Raw genomic sequence first — 26507 nt, forward strand, 5'->3', positions numbered from 1 at the left:
CTCCTTTCATTTCTTTGTCTTTTTTTTTCCTATGAAAAATGTCATTGGTGTTTGAAAAACTTAGATGGATATATAATGGGAATTTATTGACGCATAATCAACTTTCCTCTGAACATAAATTAATTGCCATTAACTCTCATAGGTATGAATGTGTGTATTTATTCCAAGATATATTTTTTGCTTATTTCTTTTTTTAACCTAAATGGATTTTTCAAACGTTATTATTTGGAAGAAATAATTACTTGGCTTGTGGTTTTAATTTATTTTGAAATAATTGCTTGGGAAAAATCTCTCCACTTCAGGTCAATTAGAGATTTATTGCATACCATGGAAAAGTTAGGAAAATTCCAGTGATTTTCATGTTGTAACTAGCCCCATAATTTTATTAAGAGCAATGTAGGTATACAATTTTAATAACTATTTCAGCCTTTAATATTACTTTTAAATAAAGTAAAAGGTATATTACTAGTATTTACTGCTATGAAATTACAACACTTACTAGTAGTAAAAAGCAACTATCTGAAGCATCTTGCCCTAATAAAAGGTTTTATGGGTGTTTATTTCCATAAGTTCTAAGGAGCGGGTGTTTTTTGTGATACTAGTGCTTGCCTTTGACCCTTTCTTCTTCCTTTTTTTTTTTTAACATTTATTTTTTAGTTATAGGTGGACATAATACCTTTATTTTATTTTTATGTGGTGTTGGGGATCGAACTCAGTGCCTCACACATGTTAGGCAAGTGCTCAACCACTGAGCCACACCCCAGCCCCCCCATTTCTTCTTGATTTCAACTTTTGGGGTGTTTTGTTGCTTTGGACTCCTCCTGGGCTTATTGCTTTCCTTTCATTGTAAGAGTATAAGTAATGCCACATTCACCTGAGGGCAGGAAACAGCTTCCATTGAGGTCATCATAACTTTATGAAATGTCTTTTGCCTCCTGTGTAGACAGTGCCTTCCATTATGCATTAGCTGTGTTCCCGAAAAGCTTACCTACAGTATGGTGAAATGGTTATAGTATATGAAGTATATTAAAACTGGGACAAAGTGTGCTGGGAATGTAGGTCAGTGGTAGAGCACTTTCATGGCCCTGAGTTCACAATTGTCAGTATTAACAAAACAAATATTGCCACCACCAACACACACATATTTACTGGGGCAAGATTTTTTTTTTTTAAAGTTGTAAGGTGGATACAATATCTGTGTTTTATTTATTTTTATGTGGTGCTGAGGATTGAACCCAGTACCTCATTTGCGAGGCAAATGCTTTACTACTGAGCTACAGCCACAGCCCTGGGACAAGGTTTTATAGGGAAATTTTGATAGACATGTGTTTCCACCGTTAATTCAAAGAAATAATGTTATGAAGTTGTTCTTCTGTATCCATGGATTCTGCACTTCTGTGCTTTTGTCCAACTGTGATGAATCTGGATTCATCCTACTGTTGATCCTGCAACTCAGAAAGCCAAAGCAGGAGGATTGCATTTTTTCGAAGCCAGCCTTGGAAACATAGACCCTGTCTCAAAATATAAATGTTTGAGGGGGCTGGGATTGCGGCTCAGCGGTAGAGTGCTCGCCTAGTGCGTGTGAGGCCCTGGGTTTGATCCTCAGCACCACATAAAGATAAATAAAGGTATTGTGTCCAACTACAAATAAAAAAATACAAATAAATAAATGTTTGAGGGTACAGCTCAGTGGTAGAGTGCCCCTGAGTTCAATCCTTAGTACTTTGGGGAGAAAATTGCAAAATAGAAATTGCATATCTACTGAACATGTTCAGTATTGTTAAGGGGATAACAATTAACTATTTATATAAAATATGGATTATGTTGGATATTATGAGTAATGTGTAAATGAATTGAAACATAGGAGAGGATATGCATAGGTAATATGCATATGTGATATTATTGTATATTAGGGATTTGAGCACCCACAGATTTTGTTATCTGTGGGGATTCCTAGAACCAACACCCCACAGATACTGAAGGATAACTGTATTACTCTCCTATCTTTTGTGTGTGTATGCGTATGTGTGCGTATGGGGATACCAGGGATTGAACTCAGGGGCACATCCCCAGCCCTATTTTGTATTTTATTTAGAGACAGGGTCTCACTGAGTTGCTGAGGCTTGCTTTGAACTTGCGATCCTCCTTCCTCAGCCTCCCAAGCCTCTTGGATTACAGGTGTGGACCACGATGCCTGGTTTACTCTCCTATCTTTTGCATGTATTTTTATGACATTGTGATATTGAAATACATTGAGATATTTATGTATTTTTGTTATTCATATTTCTAAAGTGAAACTGACTGCAATCCTGGCGGAAAGTGCTTTTGAAACTAATCTGGTATGCTGATTAGGTAAATCTATCTCAGTGTCTATCTAATATTCTGTATATTCCAGAGATTTTATTCGTTCTTTTATTTATTTATTTATTCATTCTTTGCAGTACTGAGGATTGATCTAAGATGTTCTTCACTGAGTTATATCCCTACCCCTTTTTATTTTTTAATTTTGAGACAGGGTTTTGCCAAGTTGCCCAGGCTGGCCTTGCACTTGCTGTCCTTCTGCTTCAGGCTCCTCAGTAGTTCGGGAGTACAGGAGTATGTGCCAGTGCACCTGGTTTAGAGAGATATTAGTTAAAACAATCCATCTACATTTTAATGTTAGGTTTATTTGGACTGGCTTGGTCACTACAGGATATTAGCTTAAATTTTCAACCTTTTCCTTAAGATTGGGTGGCTGTGTGTATGTGTAGTGTGTATGTGTAGTAATCACACTTAATCACACTTGTTGTGATAAATCATAGCAAATTGTTTTGTGCCTTTCATAGTGTAAGCCCAGATCTTTTTTATGTGGTTTCCCATCTTGTTACTTTTGGGAGTGTGAATATGGTTTCAGGAAAACAGTGAATTCTCCTGCAGCTTTTTAGTTAGTATTGAACTTATTTCCTCTTTTAGCTGTGCGGTCAGAGAAGAAACGCCTCAGGAAGCCCAGCAAGTGGCTTCTGGAATATACAGAAGAATATGATCAGATATTTGCTCCTAAGAAAAAAAAGAAGGTACAGGAACAGGTACACAAGGTATGTGACAGTGGTTCAACAAACTTGGGCTTCTTATTTTGCCTTCAGCATTGTATTTTATCTTCATGAGGCAGTGAGCTCCTGAACTGGGATCTTGATCTTTTTTTCTTTGTTTTTTGATTTTTAATCTTTAGCATCTAGCACAGTACTTTGCATTTATTAATTATGTAAGAATTATATCACTAATTCTTCATGTTGTATATCTGTTTATATATGTCCCCCCCCACCTGTTTTTTTTAGTACTGGGTATCAAAACCAGGGGCAGCTGGGCAGGGTGGTGGCCCATGCCTATAATCCCAGTGGTTCGGGAATCAGCAAGAAGCAGGAGGATCACAAGTTCAGATCTTGCCTCAGCAACTCAGTGAGGTCCTAAACAACTTGTGAGTTTTTGGCTCTAAATAAAATAACAAAAAAGGGCTGGAGATGTGGCTCAGAGGTTAAGTGTGTCTGGGTTTAGTCCCTGGTACCCAAAATAAAACAAAAGAAAACCAGGGGCATGTTAGGTAAGCATTCTTAACACTGAGAATATCTATCTGCCTGCCTTCCTTTCCTTGCTTTTCAAAATTCCCTTTTTGGGATTGAACCCAGTGGTGGGGCAGCAGGCAGGCAAAGGTGGGGTGGGTGCACTCTGCCATCAAGCTACATACCCAGCCTTTTTTATTTTTCATTTTGAGACAGGGTCTTGCTATTTTGCCAATGCTGGTCTCCAACATGTGATCCTACTACCTCAGCCTTCTGAATCCCTGACTGAGATTACAGGTGTGTGCCACCACACCCTGCTCTGTGTATATATGTGTTTTTCCCTTCTTAGCTATTGAAGACTGTTTAATGACTTAGGAATATTGTTACCATACGGTGTTGAGTAGACTTTAAACTGAATTATTTTATTTTATTTTATTTTTCGTTTTGCAGCATAACATTTATTTTTATTAAAACATTCTTAAAATTCTTCAATTTGTGTACTTACTTTTATTCTAATTTGTTTCTTTTAAATCTTTAATTTTATTGCTGTTTTGTGTAGTTTAAAATTATTTTCAGAATAATTCTCATTTTCCATTTTTTTCCTGTGAAGCAGTAACTCCTCAACTTTTGCTTTACATCCTGGGATGTCTCCACTCCATCCACAGATATTCTTTTTTTTTTTTAAATTTGTTTTAATTAGTTACACATGACAGTACAATGACCTTGACATATCATACATTTGAAATAAATGGGATATAATAACTCATTTTTCTGATTAAACTGAATTATTTTAAAGTCATTGAACGTTTTTTATTTTTTGTTTTGATTTTATGCCTCTAGGAATCAATCCCACAGCACTGCACATTCTAACCCATGCCCTCTACTACTTAACTATATCCCCATCTTGAGAGGCTTTTGGACAGCATATCCCTAAATACTTTAATATGCATCTCTGAAAAATAATTTTCCTTTATAATTATTTTAACAGTTTTAAGTCTTATAAGATCAGCTTAGCTAATATTGGCCTATGGATGTCTCCTTTCTAGATTTATGACTGCTTCCTCACAACCTTCACTTTTTTGTTTTTCTATTATCTATAGTCCCTTTAAGGGGAAGGTAGAATATTTAATTTATTGGTGATATTTTATATATTTATTTCATGGCATTAGAAGATATAAACCATTAACTTGTCCATTTTGGTGACTCATTCCTTTAAGTTTTATTTATCCCATTTGATCAAGAAGCAGAATGTGTGTAATTACTTTGGTTCCAAAGAAATGTCCTATTCCTCATTACCCATTTCTCTTATGTTAAAACATAAAAATAAAAAAAAGTTGAAGATCCTTGGCTTTGTCAGTAATTTTGTTAGGGTTCACACAATGAAAACTTTGAGATTTTATAATTTCTTCTGCTTTCAACTAGCCATCCCTTTTATTATCTGAATCACTATTGTTGTTCTTTCTTTCCTTGTAATTACTAGTTACGATTAAGGAACTTGTTAGTAGTTGTGTTAACTGGTGACATTAGTAGAACATTTTTTCTTTTCTTTTTGGGTTATTGTCATGAACTTTGGAGTTTTTGTAGCTTTTGTGTATCTCATTGAACTCCATTTTTTTTAAAATTGTAAAATAGATATACCACATTAACTAACTTCAGTGTACAATTCTGTGACATTAAGTATGGTCACATTGTAATACAACCATCATTCCGAGCAAAGCATTTTTATATTCTCAAAATGAAACTGAGTACCCAGTAACCAATAGTTTCCTTTCCCCCTCAACCCCTGCAATTAAATTCTACTTTTTGTCCATGAATTTTATTTTTCTACATATCTCAGATTAGTTAAATCATGGAACACTTGAAATTTTGTGTTTGGCTTATTTCCTTTAGTATATCCTCAAGGATCATCCATCTTGTATGTGTCAGAATTTCATTCCTTTTTGAGTGCATTATTCTGTTTGGCAAATTATAGCAATTTTGGCTTGGAAATTCTAGTGTTTCTTTTTTTCCTCTTAGGTAAGTTCCCGCTGTGAAGAGGAAAACCTTGTAGCCCGATGTCGAACTAGTGCTCAGAACAAGCAGGTGGATGAGAATTCTTTGATTTCAACCAAAGAAGAGCCTCCAGTTCTTGAAAGGGAGGCTCCATTTTTGGAGGGTCCCTTGGCTCAGTCAGAACTTGGAGGTGGACATGCTGAGTTGCCACAGCTAACCTTGTCTGTTCCTGTGGCTCCAGAAGTCTCCCTACGACCTGCCCTTGAGTCTGAGGAATTGCTTGTTAAAACACCAGGTAAGGTGGGGTTGGAGTCTCAGTATATAAGTGGATATGATTGGACACAACAGATTTTTTTTTTTTACTGTGTTTTGATATAAAGCTGACATTTAAACTACCCATTTTTGTCCTTGGATACTCCTAAAATAGTGGTTATTTTGATGTAGTTTCTGACCCTGAACTCATTTATGGTATGTCTTTAAGAAGACATATTTTTAGAAGTTCCTCACTTGCCCATCATTGTTTTTCATGGTTATTGATCAGCCACCATTTGAATAAACAGGGACGGATAGCCACCGGACATTAGTGGAATAAGTGCTTGAAATCTATGCTGTGTTTACCAACTCCACCAATTGCTGTGTTGCTTAGGAAATCTCTGAACTTGTTTTCGTATGTATAAAATGAGGATCATAATGTAATAAAAATGTATAATGTTATCATATTATATTCTTGAATACATAACATAGTAAGAAGTTATCTTAATTACCAGTTCCTTATCTTTTTATCACCCTTTCATACTAGGAATTTAATCCAGGGGTGCTCTACCACTAAGCTACATCCGTAGCCCTTTTTATTTTTCATTTTGAGACAGGGTTTTGGTAAGTTGCCCAAGCTGGCCTTGAACTTGAAATTTTCCGGCTTGCAGCCTTCCTAATAACAGGGATTACAGATGTGTGCTATTCTGTCTGGCTCATTTTATCATTCTTAACACATGTTACCTAGGGAGAGTTAGATATAAATGTATTATCTCATTTACCTTTTCACTATTGAATGTTTCAGTCAGCTCAGATATGTGAAGAATTCTCTTGTTTGCTTTTAAATTTTGGATAAATTCTTTTTACATTCCAATAGTAGCTTGTAAGGTTTTCTCCTTCAAATAAAGGGGGCAAAAAGAATCCTTATTATGCTTATAAGGCAGAATCAAAGGATTTCAGTTTAATTTAATTTACAATTTTTTTAAAAAGCCAGTTTTTTGTTTGATTGTGCTAGGACACTCAGGCTTTTTTCTTTCTTTTTAATATTTATTTTTCAGTTTTCGGTGGACACAACATCTTTATTTTTATGTGGTGCTGAGGATCAAACCCAGTGCCCCATGCATGCCAGGCGAGCGCGTTACCGCTTGAGCCACATCCCCAGCCCGACACTCAGGCTTTGATCACGTCCTTGTGCAGTGCTGTGCTGGGGTTTTGAACCCAGCGCCTTGCACATGCTAGGCAAGTGCTATACCACTGAGATACATCTGTAGCCCCAAAAGATTTCTTTTTCTTTCTTTTTTTTTTTTTTGGTAGTACCAGAGATTGAACCCAGAAGGACTCTGCCATTTAGTTATAACCCCAACCCTTTTTATTTCATTTTTAGACAGAATCTTGCTAAGTTTCTGAGGGTGGCTTTGAACTTGTGATCTTACTGTTTCAGCCTTCTAAATTATTTGGATTATAGGTGTACACCACCAGTCCTGGCCCCCAAAAAAGATTTTTAAAAGAATAGGAAAAGCCCTTAACCCTTTTTATTGTGCTAAGCCTTATTACTATGCTCTTGTATATAATTCTTAGGAACATTGCACTAAAATAAATGTCTCTTATTTATCTAGGTGCAGAGTAAAAATTAAAATTGTGGTCCATTTTAACCCACAATTCAGATTTTATTTTACTTTTTTCCTCTTTTGTTCTTACCATTAAATAATTGCTGTAAATGCAGTTCAAGTCTTTGACGTCTCCCATAGTTTTTCTATGATTTCAGGAAAAAATATCCACACACAAGTACATCCTCAAATGAGTTTGTGTTTTCATTGAGAGCTATTTGCTTGTTTATATATATATATATATATATATATATATATATATATATTTTTTTGGACACAATACCTTTATTTTATTTTTTATGTGGTGCTGAGGATCGAACCCAGGGCCTCATGCATGCTAGGCGAACACTTTACCACTGAGCCACAACCCCAGCCCTTGCTTGTTTATTTTAAGTAAAATTTTATTATAAATAAATTCCCATCCTTCCCCTCCCCGTAAGATGCTGAGAAAAACACGAACAGTGTTTTGATTCTGTTGTATACAGATTCTTTTCAAAATTAGCTTGTGTCCAGTTTCTAAATCATTTAATGAGAAAGTATGTGTATTTTAGGAAATTATGAAAGTAAGCGTCAAAGAAAACCAACAAAGAAACTTCTTGAATCCAATGATTTAGACCCTGGATTTATGCCCAAGAAGGGAGACCTTGGCTTTTCTAAAAAGGTATGTTATTTTTGTTAATCCTAAAAAGGTTTAAATCCAAAAAGTGTGGAATTTTAAAAAATAATCTTTTATTACTGTTAACTTTGATATACATAATAGAATAGCACCTTTTATTTGTGGTTTCAATTTCCACAGTTTGAGGTGACTGTGGTCAACTGTGTTTTGAAATACCAAATCGAAAATTCTAGGAATATACAATTCCTAAGTTTTAAATTGTTCAGGATTTTGAGTAGCAAGATAAAATCTCACACCATTCCACTCTGTCTTATTCTGTTTATGAATCATCCATTTTGTCCAGCATATTCACACTGTGTACTTTTCACCTGTGGATCACCTAGTAGCCATGTTACCTGATCAGCTATCATGGTATTGTAGTGTTTGTATTCAAGTAACTTTTATTGTACTTAATAATGGTCCCAACATATAAAAGTTGTGATGGCTGGCAGTTCCAAAATGCCGAAGAGAAGCCATAAAGTGTTTCCTTTTAAGTGAAATGGTGAAAGTTCTAGATTTAATAAGGAAAGAAAAAAAGCTTAAGTTCACATTGCTGAGATATGTGGTAAGAATGAGTCCTCTATCTGTCAAATTATGAAGAAGAAAGAAGAAATTTATGCTAGTTTTGCTGTCATATCACATATTATAGAAGTTAAAGCCACATTGCATATGTGCTTAGTTAAGATAGAAAAAGCATTAATTTTATGGGTGGAAGATTTGAAGAAAACTTGTTCTGATTGATGGCCAAGTGTTGTGCCAGAAAGCATTGAACCTAAACGAAGACTTGTTCCCCTGATATAAGTGACACCGTACCATTTACTACCAGTAAAGGATGGTTACACAGATTTAGGAATAGTTTTGAAGTGAAAAATCTAAAAATTAATAAGAGAGGACATGTCTGTGGATGAAGAAGCTGCTGCCACATTTCCAGCACAGTTGAAGAATCTGAATAGGGGGAAGGATACCATCAAAAGCAAGTCTTGAATTGCAATGAAAACAGCCTCTTCTGGAAAGAAATGTCTAATAGAACCTACATTCATAAAAGTGCAAAGGAGACAACAGGGCATAGAACATGGAGGGACAGATTATCTTTGAGTACAGTATTATAAGATATTTTGAGACACACACACACAAATTCATAAAACTTTATTACAAAGTGCTATTGAAATCCATCTGTTTCATTTTTGCTATTTGTTTTCCTTGGCTGTCTGTACTGGGGATTGAACCCAGGGCTCTGCACATGCTAGGTAAGCGCTTTACTATGGAAACAGCCACATTCCCAGCTCTTTTTATTGTGAGACAGCCTCTCCCTAATTGTTCAGGCCAGCCCTGAACTTGGAATCCTCCTACCTCAGCCTCCTAAGTAGCTGTGATTACATGGGTACACTACCACACCAAGTGAATTACACTTTTTAAAAAAAATAATTATTGTTAATCTTTTTCTATGCATAATTTATACATTAAACCTTATTGATATGTTTATGTAGGAAAAAATATATACATAGTGTTCAGTAGTCTATACTTTGAAGCATCTATTGGAGGTCTTGTAAAAGTATCCCTTGTGAATAAGAAAGGACTAATGTAACAAGGAAATTAGGCAGTGTCAGTAAGCATATATGATCTGTTTGAGAAATCATGTGGCCATGTGTGTGCACTGGCTTCAGGTTTTCTTTACAAATGGGAGTATATTTGAAAAGCTTCTACAATTGAATAAAATTTATAATAATTTACAATAATTCCTTTTTTCTTCTCCCTGGGCTGAAAACATCTTACTTGTGTATCACTTTTCTCTCTCAAGCTTCTAGACTACTCTTTTATCCTGCCTGTGTAATACCTATCTCTGTTATAATCCTGGTAGAAATATTTGTATTTAAGTTTCTGGATTTGCAGAGTTTTGTTTTGTTTTGTTTGGGGGCAGGGGTGGTCCTGGTAATTGGACCCATCCCTTTTATTATTTTTTTATTTTGAGACAGGATCTCGCTAAGTTGCTGAGGCCTCACTAAATTTACTGAGGCTGGCCTCGAACTTGTGATCCTCATTTCCTCATCCTCCTGAACCCCTGGGATTATAGGCATGGGCCAAGGTGCCTGGCTTCAGAGTTGATTTTTAGTAGTCAAGAAAGCATTGGAAAGTGAGATGGAAGTAGAAAGATAATTAATTTTATAATAGATAATGACTGAATACTGGTTCCTTGCAAAACTTCTGCTACTCCTATAATCCTATTTTAGTTCCCCTGTTTTTGTTAGGTATTTACCTATTTGATTTGGTGTTATGAAGCTTATTTGTTTCATACCTTTTTTTTTTCTTTTTAAAAGCATTCTGTCTTTTATTCTTCTCAGTCTTTTGACTTGGTCTTTTTAATTATTGTTAGGTGTATCTCCTGCCCTCTGAATTTTCTCTGCAGTTTGTACAACCTTTAGTGACAATTTCATCTCTTCAGCTCACTGTACTCGTTGAACCATATAGTCTAATAAGCCTGTGATGAATTTACTCCATGGGAATCATTTGAATGTTTTTGAGGATGAATGTGACATTTGCAGTGAGATGATGTATTTAGTAGTATTGTACAAGGTGAGTCATGAGAGGTTATTATATTATTGCTGGAGATGAGATAATAGCAGATTTCACAGAAAGTAGCAGTTCAAGTTAGTTAAGTGAATCAATTAAAGAAATAAGGTCAATTTTTTAGTGGTTTTGAAGGTAGGTTTCTTAAAATGTCATGTTCATTTGTGCAACCTTGTTCTGTCAAATTAGTTTCTGATATAGGGGCTGGGGTTGTGGTTCAGTGGTAGCGCACTTGCCTGGCATATGTGAGGCACTGGATTCGATTCTCAGCACCATGTACAAATACGTAAAATAAAGGTCTATCTACAGCTGAAAAAAAAAAAATTTAACAAGTTAGTTTCTTGGGGGCTGGGGTTGTGGCTCAAGTGGTAGCGCGCTGGCCTGGCATGTGCGAGGTACTGGGTTCGATCCTCAGCACCACATAAAAATAAATAAAGATATTATGTTCACCTAAAACAAAAAGATAAATATAAAAAAAGAAAAATGAAATTAGTTTCTGATGTAAAATATGACCAGTCATGTTTCTGGGTTAATATTGTTAAGGACATAGAATGTATGGTATGATTTTTTGATTTATATTAGGCAAATGTATCCTACACCTGTTCTTTTTGAATATATATATATATATAATCGATGGGCATAATATCTTTATTTATTTTTATGTGGTGCTAAGGATCAAACCCAGTGCCTCGAATGCTAGGCAAGCACTCTACCACTGAGCTACAATCCCAGCCCTACACCTTTTCTTCTTAAAAATTGAAATATCTTTTGCACTGCTAAAAATGTATAGTTTTTAATTGGTCTGTTGGATGGCTTAAATAATCCTATACACCATTCGACAACCAACAAAGTATATATAATCTTCATTCATCACCCTAGAAGTTCATCTTGCATTTGGGTGTGTTTTTGTGTTTGGCCCTAGGGCCTCATGACCTTTTGAGACAGGTTCTCTCTAAAGGGCCCAAGCTGACTTGGATTTTTCTTCTTCCTGCATCAGTCTCTCCAAAAGCTAGTATTACTTATGTATACCACCACACTGAACTCCTGTGCTTCTCTTATCAGTCACTTCCCCACTCTTATCCAAGACCTTTCTCTTTCTTATTTCTTTCTCTAAGATCTCACTCTTTCTTATTTTTATCACTCTAGTTTTGCTTGTTTGTGGTTATCAGTATTACTTTGTTTTATGCCAGCTTCTTTTGTTTAACCTGTATTTTTAAGCTACTTCCACAATGACATAATGTATTACTTTTTATTATTAAGTAGGCTATCATTATAAAATTTGCTTTTCTGTTCTGGTGATGCACATTTGGGTTTTTTTTTTTTTTATGTTTGAGTCATAAAAGATTACTGTAAGTTTTCCAAGTCTTTTGATGGACATATAGTTTTATTTGTCTTGATATTAATATGTAAAAATGGAATTGCTGGAATTGCATTTTAAATTACTGAAGAAATTGCCAAACAGTTCTCTTTAGTTGTTGTGCCACTTTATACTCTACAGGTAGTGTACCAGAGTTAAAGATGTTTTACAACTTTACTAACATTTGATTATTTTTGTCATTTTAAATATTGCCATTTTCATGGGTGTTGTCTTCATTTATATCTCATTATAGTTTTTATAGGGGGTGGGTTACCAGGAATTTTACTCAGGGCACTCAACCACTGAGCCACACCCCCAGCCCTATTTTGTATTTTATTTAGATACAGGATTTCACTGAGTTGCTTAGTGCCTCACTTTTGTTGAGGCTTGCTTTGAACTCTTGATCCTCCTGTTTCAGCCTCTTGAACTGCTGCAATTACAGGCTTGGGCCACGGTGCCCACCAATATCTTATAGTTTTAATTTGTATTTCACTAATAATTAGTGATATTGAGCCCCCTTCTGGTCATTCCTACATCTTTTCGAAGTGACTGTTGAAGTTTACTTATATTTGATTAGATTTTTTATCTTGTGTGTGTGTGTTTTTTTTTTTTTTTTGACTTTTTGTTTTTTGTTTATTCAGTAAAGGGAGTGCTTTATCTACTTGAGATATACAATCTTTATCAGATGTGTATACTGTAAATATTTTCCCCATTCTAAGGCTCTTAATTGTTTATCTCCCCCCTCCCCATTTATGTTTGATACTTTTGTTTGGGGCAGGGGGCACCAGGGATTAAACCAAGGGACACTTCATCACTGAGCCACATTCCCAGCTCTTTTTGTATTTTGTTTAGAGAAAGGGTCTCACCGAGTTGCTTAGGGCCTGAGCTTCCCGAGCCGCTGGGATTATAGTCATACACCACCCCTCCTAGCTATGTTTACTACTTTTTATGTCCTATTTGAGAAATCTTTGCCTGTGCAGTGGACTCAAATATGTTGTCCTTGTGTTTTTTGTTAGAAGCTTTATGATTCTGGGTTTCACATACAAGTCTTTGTTCTAACTTGAATTCATGCGACGGAGTTTCAAAGTTAATTTTCCTCCTATATCGATGTCAAATTTTTCAAGAAAATTCTAGGTATTACCACACTTCACTCACTCCTTATTGCTTGCTCAATTTTACTACAACCCCCTCTTTCCTTGTGTATGTTATTAGGGATGCACTCTACCATTGAGCCATAACCTCAACCCTTTTCAATATTTATTTTGAAACAGAGTCTTGCTTAGTCACCCGGGCTGAGCTTATACTAGAAATCCTCAGCCTCCTGAGTTGTTATAATTTTAGGTGTGCACCCCTTGTGCCTGGCTCCTTTCTCTCTCTCTCTTTCTGTCTCTGTCTCTCTCTCTGTCTCTCTGTCTCTCTCTCTCTCTGTCTCTCTCTCTCTCTGTCTCTCTCTGTTTTCTTTTTGTGATGCTAAAGATTGAACCCAGGGCTTTGTGCATGCATGGCAAGCACTCTCCCAACTGAGCTATATCCCCAGCCCCCTCATTTCTGTTTAAACTCTGTGTCACTGTTGAATTTCAGTTTCTCTGGCATGAAGATCGGCATTAAATTTTGACGTTGAACAAGGGGATAGAATAAAATCCTTTTTTTTTTTTTCCTATGAGTACGTGCTGCCTTCTGACCTAGTCAGTTTCATTATTGAGATACTATTTGCTTTCAGACATATTATGTCATAAGGTTAAAGTCATGATTTAGTTTAATTTTAATGGCCATTTAGTGTGGCCACTTTTTCTGTAGATGGACTAATCAGTAGGTTGGGGAGAGCGTTTAATCTGCTGAAGTAATGCATGGCTTAACTCATATTTGCCCTAGACTCAGTGTATAAGTAAATTACTGGCATCTTCCTCATATCATCTAAGGCACTTAGAATATTCTTTTGTCTTTTTCATTCTATGAATAGATTTTTATTCATACATTTGTTTGTGTGTGTGTGTGCGCATGCACGCTTGCTCACTGTTATTTCTATTTTAATTGATAAAATTAATGAAGTTGGAAATGAGAATATTTTTCTTGTTCTTTTGACTATAGTTTGGTAATATTTTCTTTATTTTATTTTTAAAAATAATGTTATTATATTTTTCATATATATATTTTTTAATTATTTATATTTATTTGGTGCTGAGGATTGAACTTAGTGCTTCACATATGCTAGGCAAGCACTCTACCACTGAGCTATAGCCCCAGCCCAAACATTATGTTTATTTCGGTGCACAGCTTTTGGGTGAATGTTAAATGATGAACTAGAAATTTGTTATATAAATAATATATGGATGCTGATTTTTTTTAAATTGTGCAGCTCTGTTTTGTGGATTTGTCTAGGAGTCTTTGGTTTTATTTAACTGGATAACTAATATTTCCCCTCTCATTTTATTTGACTTGGTCAGAATTTGGTGTACATTGAACATTGGGAAGTTTGTGTTGTTATGATTTGTTTATTTTAATAAGTGTTCAGAAATTCACAGCTTCATTTTATCTTGTTTTATTCTCAATCTCTGGAAACTTCATAGCAAGAATAATATTGTATTGACTTTTTTAAAAAGATATTTTTATTTTACTTATTTATATGTGGTGCTGAGAAACAAACCCAGTGTCTCACACGTACTAGGCCAAGTGTGCTACCGCTGAATAAAATGTAAATTCTTGGTTTTGAGTGTTATTGTTAATTTAAATTAATCTGAATATTCTCAAGTTGCAAAGATATTTTATGTTTTAAGGCTATTCAATACTCAGATTCGCTCTAATGGCTATAAATACTATTTTAGGAACATGAATTTAAAATATGGGGTGGAATAGATGAGCTTGATGAGTCTCTGGATACATATTTCTTTTCTACCATTTCATTCAGCAGCATTCTGTATTTGTTTTATGTATGGAAAGGTTTATAAGCTTTATTTTCTTCTTCTTATTATTTTTTTTTGAAAAGCCTTTCCCTGTTATGTTTCCTGTGCAACTCTTTACTATTGCTATGGTATTCTTTACCAAAAACAGCTAGGATATGATATCAAGGACATGGGACAATTCAGATTTGGGATATAATATAAAGTGTTTATTTTGCATTCCTTGGTAAATCATGTTTCTTTTTTACTTATTTATAGTGTTATGATGCTGGTCACTTCGAGAATGGCATTTCTAATTCATGTGCTGCATCTCATTTAAAAGAGTTTGTTGGAGGTGAGTATTTTTGAGATTTAGAAAATGTGGAAGTAAGATTGAAGCACTTTGTTTATTAGGGAAAAAAAAAATGTTCCAAATTTAAGTTTTGAAACTCCTATGCCCAAAATGTGCTTCCAGAAATTTTGCATGTTGACTGGGATTGTAGCTCAGTGGTAGAGTGCTTGCCTAACATGTGTGAGGCCCTGGGTCCGATCCTCAGCATCACATAAAGATAAGTAAATTTTAAAAAATAAAGATATTGTGTCCATTTACAAGTAAATATAATAAAAGTAAAAAAAGAAGAAACTTGCGTGAAACTGTAAGATTCTGTAGTCATTTTCAGGCTTTTCACTCTTAACAATTAAGTTATATTTTGAGCAAGGAAATATTTGGAACAATGGAGAAAATTTTTCTCACTTTTTGGGGGCAGGGGATACCACACTCAGATATTGAGCCTGATACCCAGCCCTGTTTTGTATTTTATTTAAAGACAGGGTCTCACTGAATTGCTTTGTACCTTGCTGTTGCTGAGGGTGGCTTTGAACTCATCATCCTCCTGCCTCAGCCTCCTGAGCCACTGGGATTAAAGGTGTGCGCCACTGCACCCGGCTCCTTCATTTTTTAATAATCTATCTACCTTGAGTCATTAATTCTTGTCTTGGAGTTTTCTTTTCTTTCTTTCTTTAGCCATTAGACCCAGGGATGCTTTAATACTGAGTTATATGTCTAGATTGTTTTACGTTTTTAGACAGTGTCTCACTAAATTGCACAGGCTTTCCTTGAACTTGTGATTCTCCTGCCTCAGTCTCTCAAATTACTGGGAGTACAGGTTTGTCATGCTGTGCCCGGTATATGAATCAGCTCATATTTGTGTAAAGGAGAAGTGGAATCCAAGTTAAGTAGGAGACCACAAATCATCTGGGACAGTCTTTCACAAACTGTGTTTGTATTTTTAATCACATCTTTGAGCCAATTCTGTTGTTTTCTCTTATGAGCTTTGGGGTCTTCAGACCCCTTCCGAATGATATTAGTAGCTATCTTTTGGAACCTGTACTTGGGTTTACCCAAGCTCTTCATACAGATAGAATGTTCATAAATTGAGCATGTACTGTCTAAATACCTGTGGTTAGACTCTTAATTCTAATTCGTTTAAACTATTACAAAGAGGATATTTTCTATATCATTTTTGTTTTATAGATGAAACATTAAGATGAATCAGTTTGCAGGACTGGGAAACTAAATCCCGATCAGATTCATTGGGACACTATTATCTTTTTGTGCATTCCAGATTTTGTCAGTTCTTTCTATCATTTTGATCATTTGTATGCCTAAGCATTTTATGATTAATGTCATTCTCGAACTGTTATCCCAGATTTGAACATAGTATACCTCATTTGATCTGCCAGTAGAGTACCTTGAGATGATTTTATTTCATGTGGTCTTTGATATATCTTTTAATGTATCCCTTCACCATTAAATTTTTAACAAAGGAATATATTCATTTTAATCATGTGGGCAATTATAATCCCATTGGTTGGTCATTTTTTTTTTTTTTTTTGCTTTGTCTTAAGTGCTTTCCAAATGATATCTGTTGTTTTTCTCTATATTTCAGTTTTTTGTACAATGTGTAATGTGAAGTTTATCTTTTGTAAATTTTATGTAGGTATTCTATCTTGTAAGAATTTTGAGCCTAGGCCTGGGGGATGTATACCTTAGTGGTAGTGCTTTTGCCTAGTGTGTTTGAGGCCCTGGGTTCTAACCCTGGCACTGCAAGAAGAAAAAAATATAAAGGAGTAATTTTTAGGCTGCATCATATTAATTCTTCTTTTAGTCTTGGGTAGTTTGGAGCTCTGATAACAGCTTTTCCATCTCAATCAGCCAGTCAAAATAGATGACACTGAGGCAGTCTTTGAACCAAAGTCTAGCATTTACATTGATACCTGGCATAAATATTCTGGAACATCTTTAAAATACTCTAGATTTCTTTTGGTGTTACAATGACACGGGGTTGAAATGTGTCTATTAGAAAATGAGGGAGGAACTAGAATTTCTTGTTCTAAATATGCCAGATGAGATTGTGCATTCATTTTAAACTTTTGGATATTAAAGTTTATCCTAACACTTAGTAAAATATCTTAATTTAAGTCACTAATTCTATTGAGGGATCTTTCCCTACCCTCTCAGCCAAATCATATATATAGGTTCATCTTAATTTACTTAAATCATGTGTTGATAAAGTTTGTTGACTCTAATATTTTAGTCCAGGAAATAAATATCTTTTCCATCTATGGGATGTGAAAATCCTTAGAGGGAAGTAGAAAGAGTCATTTTAATCTTGTAAAATGAAATTGCTTTAATAACCTGTACATTTATTATTTAATCTATGTAAGTCAGTACTTACATGTAGTTATTTCCCCAGATAGTTGTATAGTTGTAGATAAGTCCATTTTCTTCTTTTCCCATGTTTTTCTCACCTCTGAATCTAGATCATTAAATGAGTTTTAAAGTTGGTTTTTACTCTAACCTACCATAATTGTCCGAGGTCTCTTTATGTAAGGATTGTTGTTCTTGAATGTGTTTGATTCGCCATTAGGTAACACTTCTTTTCCTGTCTTAGGCACTACCAAGATATTTGATAAGCCAAGGAAGCGAAAACGACAGAGGCATGTTACAACTAAAGTGCAGTGTAAAAAAGTGAAAAATGATGACTCATCAAAAGGAATTCCAAACTCAGAGGTATTACTCAGTTCCTGATCTTTTGACATTGTGAAGAGAAGCTACTTTTCACAGTAGAGGCCACATCCCTCTCCCTCAAGTTTACTTAACAGAAGTATTTTATTGAAATGGCTAATAGGCATAAGGAATTCTAAAGTGGAATGAGAGCCTGATCCTAGTAAATTAAGGAGATGTCCTTTTAGAAATATCACATCCTATGTTGTAGACATCAGATGAAATATATAATTTTTTTTTATTTAAGTAAATCCATTCTAAAACCAGAGAGCACAATACCAAGTAACCATATGATATGAGTGAACTTAGATAATGCCCTTTACAAGTTGAGACTGCTGCTATTAGGGGGACAGTTACTTATTTCTTGGCCATCAGTTGCTCAATTTTGGGATAATATTTAATAAAATTGCCTTTCAAGAAACAAAGATAGAGCTGAGGATATAGCTCAGTGGTAGAGTGCTTGCCCAGCATGCATGACACCTTGACTTCCATCTGCAGCACTGCAAAGAGACAAACAGATTTAAAACCTTTTTCTTGCAGAGCCTCTGTGCTAACTGACTTTCCAACTTAAGTTTAAAGAGAATTAGAATCAGTCAGGTCAGCATCACATATTATGATGCAGAGTGTTTCTTTCCAGACAATTTGAATAGAATGCCCAAGGTGGGCATTATTTAGGAAACACTGATCTTGGAAGGACAAATAAGTAATCAAATAAACTTAAGAATGTTTTCTCTCCCTTAGTGAAACCTTTAAATGGAACAGCTCAAAAAGTTCCAGTGGAACAGCCTCAGAGCAGTTAGTGGCAGGGCATGAGGCGCCCACTACCCGCCCAATCACAGCAGGGTTAGAACTAACATTGCATGCAGTCCGCCCGCGTGATTGGCTGAACATCTGTAAGTGCTTAATGGCTAGACAAATAGCAGCCCAGAGGGAGGGGGTCAGATGGAGGAGACATCAATAATACAGGTATGGAATATTATTTTTTTCTCTGCAAGGGAGAACTGATGACTCACAGGACTGATGCAAGCCCCAAGGAGACTGTTGAGGAGGGTGTAGAACATGACTCTGGAATGTCTGCATCTAAAAAAATGCAGGGTGAACGAGGTGGAGGAGCTGCACTCAAGGAGAATGTTTGTCAGGTAGAGAATCTTTGCCCACTTACATTTTCTTTGCCCACTTACATTTTCTTTGCATGATTATTTTAAGAGAACGCCTCCCTATCTCTGAATGACCTTATTGTGGTTACAAAAAATGAGTTTGAATGATTCCAGTGGAGTTACTTTAAGGCTATAACTCTTTTTTCTTTGACAAAAAGAGGAAGGAAGAGGAATAATTCCCTGTTCATCACCTTTCCCTGTGGCCCATGAGTGTATGTCCTTCAGCAGGTCTGAGATGAAGAATGTGAATCTGCAATTAATTTGTGAAACATAATTTTCTTGAGGTGCAAACTGTCATAGTGTGGGTATCTTTGGATTTCTAAGGAATTTTTCCAGCAGCTATTTTAGCTTTTTTTCTTAAGTAGTGACTTTGAAAATATCACTATATTTTCCCATTTATTTAATAAATACTTATACATTATTGACTATGTATCAAGTCTTATTCTAAACACTTTATAAATATTTCATCATTTAGTAATATGACATAGTAATCTCATAAGATTGAGTTCTGTTATTAGCCCCTTGTTGCAGATTAGGAAACAAAACTACAGAGAGCCTAAACAGCTTGCCTGTAGTCCCACACTAAAGCTAATATTCAGATCTAGGCAATCTAAGTTTAGAGGTCTAATAATTGTGCTGTATTTCCTCTCTGAGATGTGTCTACCTTATTATTAAGAGCGTTTTCTGACTTTTGGATTAATCCATTAAACATATGCTTTAGGTGTGCTATTGTTTTATAGACTTAATGATACATTGATGCATATTCTTAAAATGTCTTATAAAATCTTAATATGAGATTTATTTTTTCCTTCCTGTACTGGGGATTGAATCCAAAGGCCCTCTGTAACTGACACAACCCCAGCCCCTTTTATTTCGTCTTGAGACAGAGTCAGTGGGATTATAGGTGACAGCAACATTGCACTGCTCAAATACATACATATATAACTTGAATTGAAACAACTCAAATATAAACCCAGATTCAGTATAAGTTATTGTAGCCATTACAGTTTTATGCAAGGGTTTTTTTTTGTTTGTTTGTTTTTTGCCTATTCACTTTCCCTATTATATAAAGAATGCTTCATTGTATTTGGACCAGCTCCCAAACCGTGTTAATCCTCAAGGACAGTTATCTTCATTATTTATTGGAGTAAGACAAGTCAGAGTGTAAATGTGTTTTACAAAGATTATCAAAAATTCTATAAGTATCCAGGTGCTGTGGCGCACACTTGTAATCCTAGCAGCTCAGAAGGCTGAGACAGGAGGATCATGAGTTCAAAGCCAGCTTCAGCAAAAGTGAAATGTTAGGCAAAATAGAAAAAATACAAAATAGGGCTGGAGATGTGACTCAGTGGTGGAGTGTTCCTGAGTTCAATCCCCAGTATCAAAAAGTAAACAATCAAACAAATAAAAAAGTAGTGTGCCTATGTGGTCCTAAACTGTTTGGATCAGTGTGTAAATTGATGTTGTGATTTGATGATTTGCTATTCATCCCCTTTCAGTCTCAAATATCCCAGTATAAAGAAAAAAACTACATGGGTTAGTTATAACATTTAGTTAATTTTTAAAATGTATTATTTGGTTTATACTGTAATTGAAAATTTCTTATTTAAGCCGTTTGTTTATAGAAAAATGGTCATTGGAATTTTGTGAATATAAAGCAGAATGTATCATATGGTGGTTTTGAATTTATGTGTGTAAATGAATTGTGGATAATTGGAGAGTCAAACGTGAGAACAACCCACGTTACAGGTTGGTTAAGGCCCTGGGGACTCCTTTCAATCTCAAGCTGCCTCTGTAGCCTTGCTTCCCAAAGCTTTCCTGTTCATTTGTTTGTTTCTGCTTTGATGTCCTTAAGTGGCCAAAACCATTTTGTTTTTGTTTTTCCCCCATTGTACTGGGGATTGAACTCGGTGGTGGTGTACCACTAAGTTATATATCCAGCCCTGTTCATTGTTTATTATGAGATAGAGTCTCGCTAAGTTGTGGAAGCCAGTCTTGAATTTGGAATCCTTCTGCCTCCGCCTCTCAAGTATCTGGGATTATAGGTGCATGCTACCATGCCTGGCATCTTTTATTTGCTTAGTTACTTTTCCTCTTTCCTACTAACATAATTATAGTCAGCCGGTGGATGGAAAATATTTGGGGAATAAAAAATGTTATAGTGCTCCTGATATACTATATAGTTCACCCCATAATTATTGGGTCTGTACTGAGCATATATAGAATTTTTTTCTTGTCATTATTGCCTTAACAATACAAAGGAATATTTATATAGATATTATAAATAATGTAAAATTTCAATAAAATAAATGGGAAGAATGTGTATAGGTTATGTGCAAATTCTATATGCCATTTTATAAGGGTTTTTTTTTTTTTTTAAGCCCCAGCCCGTTTTGTTTTGCACTAGGGATTGAACCCACTGACCTACATCCCCAGCCCTTTTAATTTTTTATTTTGAGTTTTATTTTAAGTTTCCCAGGCTGGCCCTGAACTTTTGATCTTCCTTCCTTAGCCTCCCCAGTTGCTGGGGTTATATGCATGTGCCACCACACCTGGCTGTGTAAGGGTCTTGATCATCCACAGATTTTGTTACCTGTGGGTAGTCCTGATTGATTGTGTAAGGCTTTCTTAAGTATTTACTTATTTATTACTTATCACTATGGAGATGTAAAATCAGGGTTTTAATATGTTGAAAGTACTGAATGTTGGGAATTTGCAGTCTTCATAAATCTAACATTGTATTTGTAGTGACAGATGTGGGTCCTCATTTCCCACACCATTTCTTTAAGCGACAACCTGCCTTAAGTGAGTTCCTTTCAGAATGTGATCTCTCTGAGGTGGTTCTAGATGTGTCTTAACAGGTTGCTCAGATCTTGCTACTATCTATCTCACTATCTCTTTCTCTCCCTCTCCTACTTTTTGGTATTGGGGATCGAACCCAGAGGTTCACACATGCCAGACCAACACTCTACCACTTAGCCTCATCCCCAGACCGCTAGCATCTCTTTTTGTACAATGCATGACTCATGTCTAGCTGACCAGTATTGTTCACTTGCTTAAACTACTACATTAGCCTTCTGGTTTCTCTCTTTGTTCTTACCTTTTTACTCTCTTTAATTCATTGTTCACATAACAACCAGAGGGATGTTTTTAAAAAATGAACACTTGATTTCAGGCTTTTCTTTGGTAGAGTTCTACAGTGGTACATGTTCACAATTAGAATAAACTCTAATAAATTAAACAGGTCCTTGTCTTTCTTGCACTTTATTTCTACCACTTGTAACATTTTTTCAATTTTTATCACTGACAGTGGCTTTCTTTGTAATTCCCAGTATACCATGTTTTTTCCCTGTGGACTTGTATATTTGCTGTGGTCCTGGACCTTGCGTCAGATCTTCACATGACTGACTTGTCCTTCATAGGCCAGTAGGAGAGGTCATCCCTAATCAACCAAAGTAGATATTGGAATTTTCTATATAATACTAATCATTATCTTGTATATTTCCCGTTTGTTTAAATTATTTGCTTGTTACCTTCTGTCCCCATAATATAAGATGTATATGAGACAGGAATCTGTAGTGCCTGGCACATAAGAGGTAATTATTAAATGATGGTCGAATTAATGGTGAAATTCCTGTTGTTTTTTTTTCCCCCAAACTATTTCTTAACCTTTGGCCTCATGAGGGCCTTCCTTTAGGGGTTTTCTCAAACCTTTTCGTATAGACAGATCTGTTTTCTTTCCTTAACAGAACTGTGAGAAACTTGGTGAGCTGCTATTATGTGAGGCTCAGTGCTGTGGGGCTTTCCATCTGGAGTGCCTTGGCTTAACTGAGATGCCAAGAGGAAAATTTATCTGCAATGAATGTCGCACAGGTAAATCAGATATAGAAGAGTATTTTTCTGAAGAATTTTAAGTTTTTTGGGGGAAATAAAATGTATTGGAGACATCATTTGGTGGCACAGGGCTGGGCACTGCACATATATAAATATGTGCTTTGTTGCTCCCCTCAGTAAAGCATACCAGGTGAGGGCTGCGGTTGTAGCTCAGTGGTAGAATACTAGCTTAATATGTGTGAGGCTCTGGATTTGATTCTCAGCACCACATAAAAATAAATAAATAAAATAACAGTATTGTGTTCATCTACAACTAAAAAGAAAAACATACCAGGTGAATAGTAAGTGAAGAGTTTCATGCCTTACAGAAAGGTTTATAATTGAAATGTGTTTTAAATATGTTATGAACAAAGATGAGCTAAATCCACAGAAGAAGATATGTAAGTGTAGTTTTGAGAGAGAAAGATTGCTAGGACCTGTGGTGTATGCCCATAATCTCAGCAACTTGAGAGGCTGAGCCAGGAGGATCACAAGTTCAAGCCATCCTCACCAACTTAGTGAGGCCATCAGCAACTAGCAAGACCCTGTCTCAAAAAATAAAAGGGTTGGGGATGTAACTCAGTGGTAAAGTATCCCTGGGTTCACTTCTCAGTACCAAAAAAATAAATAAAGAGAGGAGAGAGAGAGAGAGAGAGAGAATGAGAATGAAATTGTAGGGGAAAACAAAGGTACAATGTCTAGTATTGAAAGTGCCTGAAGTACTTGGGGAGTTGGTGTATATGCATGTGTTTCTAAAGGTTACGTATGATATTTTAGTTCAGAGATATAGTTCACTAGGAGTGTTTCTAGGTTACTAAAGATGTTTTTTATTTCTTAATCTGGGAGTTGATTGTGTAAACATTCACTTCATGGCAGTTCATCAATAGTACACTTAAGATGTGTGTACTTTTCTTTGCATGTGTTGTATAATAATAAAAATGTTTGTCAATAAAAGAAAAAGATTATTTGGAATAGTTATGTTGGTTTAGAAAATGGGAAATCAGCCTGTAAAATACTTCATAAGCTATGCTAAGGAAAGTTCTCTTTATTCAGCATGATATTTAGATATAGCATTTAAACAGTGAAGGAATGAGTATTGATTTTATATTTACAAACCATTGAAATCTCTGAAAGTCTCTCTGAATGATGCTGTCCAAAGTGAAAGCATCTGTGGAATGAGATAAGAATCAATGACAATCTCTGAGGATATAGAGTTATATCTATACTCTACAGCTGTTGGGAGTGTGAAGAGGTGCTAATCAGTATCTGCTAAACCACCAGAGTGGGGTGTCATTAGTAGGGGTAGATTTAACAAAGATACCCAGGAGGTTTTGGAGTAAAAAGACACTTTTGTGGGCTGGGGTTGTGGCTCATCAGTAGAACATTCTCCTAGCAAGTGCGAGGCCCTGGGTTTGATCCTCAGTACCTCATAAAAATAAATAAATAAAGGTATTATGTCCAGCTGCAACTAAAAAAAAAAAATTAGAAAAAAGAGAAGGGGCTGGGGCTGGGGTTCAGTGGTAGAGCGCCTGCCTTGTACATGTGAGGCCCTGGGTTTGATCCTCAGCACCACATAAAAATAAATAGATATTGTGTCCAACTACAACTAAAAAAATATTTTTTAAAAAAGAAGCTTTTGCATTTGACAGTGAGAAAAGTACTTGGCTTTCAAAGAGGCTGCCATGCTACACCATGTTGAAAGATCAATGGGTGACAGTCTATATTACTTCTTAAATAAGCTTGACTTCAATTGAAAGGAATGTAGTACCTGAAGGAAGGATATCACAGGGTCAAGGGAAGGGCCATCTTGCGAGGGATCGAATGTAGTGTAGAAAAAAACACACAGGAAAGGAAATAAGGGTGAAGTACAGCCACAGAGAAAGGAAGGTAACAACAAAATTGAATTGTGTCATGGAGTTGTGGGGCTCCGGGAGGAAGCTAAAGAAGTTATTTCTTGGCTTGGGGAGAATGATGGGAAAGGTTATTGTTTCTGACTTGAATGGTAGAGAAACTTTATAGTAACCCCAATGGGACACAATCAGCAATTTCATGTCTTTGTATAGATAAGCTATGTCAAATTGAGGAGCCAATCAGTTTGGGGCAGCTATTTCATTTTCTCACAGTCACTTTGATCAATGTTGGAGAAAAAGTTGGAAGACCTTGGGGACTTTCATCATTATGGGAAATAGTGTCATCCAGACCTATTAATTAAATTTTAAAGAAATTATTTATTTATATGTTTGCATACTTATCCTAGTAAAGTCTTCTTGCCCTTTGTGTCAATAATCCAGATTTGTTTGTCTTATTATCTTTATCAACGTGTAATAGTCTCTGAACAGGTTGATTTAACATAATCTTGTTTATCTCTATTGAATTTCATCAAAGTGAAATGAAATGCTATAGTTAATCTGACTTAGCATAATAATACCTTTGAGACTCCTATGTTGTTGAATATGTCATTAGTTCATTCTCTCTTAAAGCAGTTGTATGGAGGTATAATTGATGTACAAAAAGATCATGTATTCAAAGTGTATGATTTGATTAGCTGTGATATGTGTATATATTTGCATGTGTCCCCGAAACATAACTCAGCATTATTATTTTGAGATTCCATAATGTTGTGTATCTTGATAATCCATTCCTTTTTATTGCGGATTAGGATTTCATTGTGTGTATTTACTACAGTTTGTTGATCCATTCATTTATTTGATGGATATTTGAGTTGTTTAATATTTGGGTATTACAAACTAAGCTGCCATGAACATTCAAGTCTTCCTATGGACACATTTTCTTTTGTCCTGTATCAATACCAAAGAGTAGAATGGCTGAATCATATGATAGTGGAAACCTCAAATTGTTTTCCTAAGGGTTGCAGCATTTTACATTCTCATTAGCAGTTTATTTTAGCATTCCGAAGTATGTTTATACACCTTTGAGATTTTAATTTGTGTTCTTCTAAAGAATGAGGTTGTGGCTTTTATATATATACATATATATATATATATATATATATATACATATACATACACACACACACATACTTTTTGTTGTAGATGGACACAATATCTTTATTTTATTTGTTTTTATTTTTATGTGGTGCCAGGGATCGAACCCAGTGCCTCACACATGCTAGGTGGGCGCTCTACCACTGAGCCACAAACCCGGCCCCTGTTGTAGCTTTTTTAATGTGCTTATTTGACATCCAGTTCTTTGATGGGGGATGATAGAGTTTGCCAAGCACACAGCGGACCCTTGGTTGAATCCCCAAAATTTTCTGGCCATCATACCCCCCAGTTCAAAGAAATGAAGGGTTTAGTCAGATTTTTTTGGGGGGGGTTTCCTACTCTTTGAGTTCTAAGGATTTTTTTTTTTTTAATTCTGATATATTCTGGATATAAATCCTGTATCAGATACATACTTTTCCAAATAGTCTTCCAATCTGTAGATTACTTTTTAAAAAATTTTTCTTGACAGTACTAGGGATTGAACTCTGGGCCTATCACATGCTAGGCAAGCACTCTCCCTTTGAGGTATATCCCCAGCCATATATATGAGTGAGTGTGTGTGTGT

General features: G+C 35.6%; 1 protein-coding gene across 11 annotated transcripts in view; it reads left to right on the forward strand.

Moving 5' to 3' along the window:
- The window catches only part of Nsd1 (nuclear receptor binding SET domain protein 1), a 142364-nt gene that overhangs the window by 71354 nt on the left and 44503 nt on the right, over window positions 1–26507 (forward strand). For all 11 annotated transcript variants that reach the window (XM_058586628.1, XM_046468030.2, XM_046468034.2 and 8 more), the window contains 7 exons: window positions 2953–3074; window positions 5553–5823; window positions 7939–8048; window positions 15120–15195; window positions 17795–17913; window positions 18903–19046; window positions 22814–22937. In XM_058586628.1, coding sequence (XP_058442611.1) covers window positions 2953–3074; window positions 5553–5823; window positions 7939–8048; window positions 15120–15195; window positions 17795–17913; window positions 18903–19046; window positions 22814–22937 — 966 coding nt within the window. The remainder of the gene's footprint in view (window positions 1–2952; window positions 3075–5552; window positions 5824–7938; window positions 8049–15119; window positions 15196–17794; window positions 17914–18902; window positions 19047–22813; window positions 22938–26507) is intronic.

Source organism: Marmota monax, unplaced genomic scaffold (assembly GCF_021218885.2).
Source record: "Marmota monax isolate L192 unplaced genomic scaffold, Marmota_monax_Labrador192_F-V1.1 WCK01_AAM20220418_F8-fsc00196, whole genome shotgun sequence".
Taxonomy (NCBI): domain Eukaryota; kingdom Metazoa; phylum Chordata; class Mammalia; order Rodentia; family Sciuridae; genus Marmota; species Marmota monax.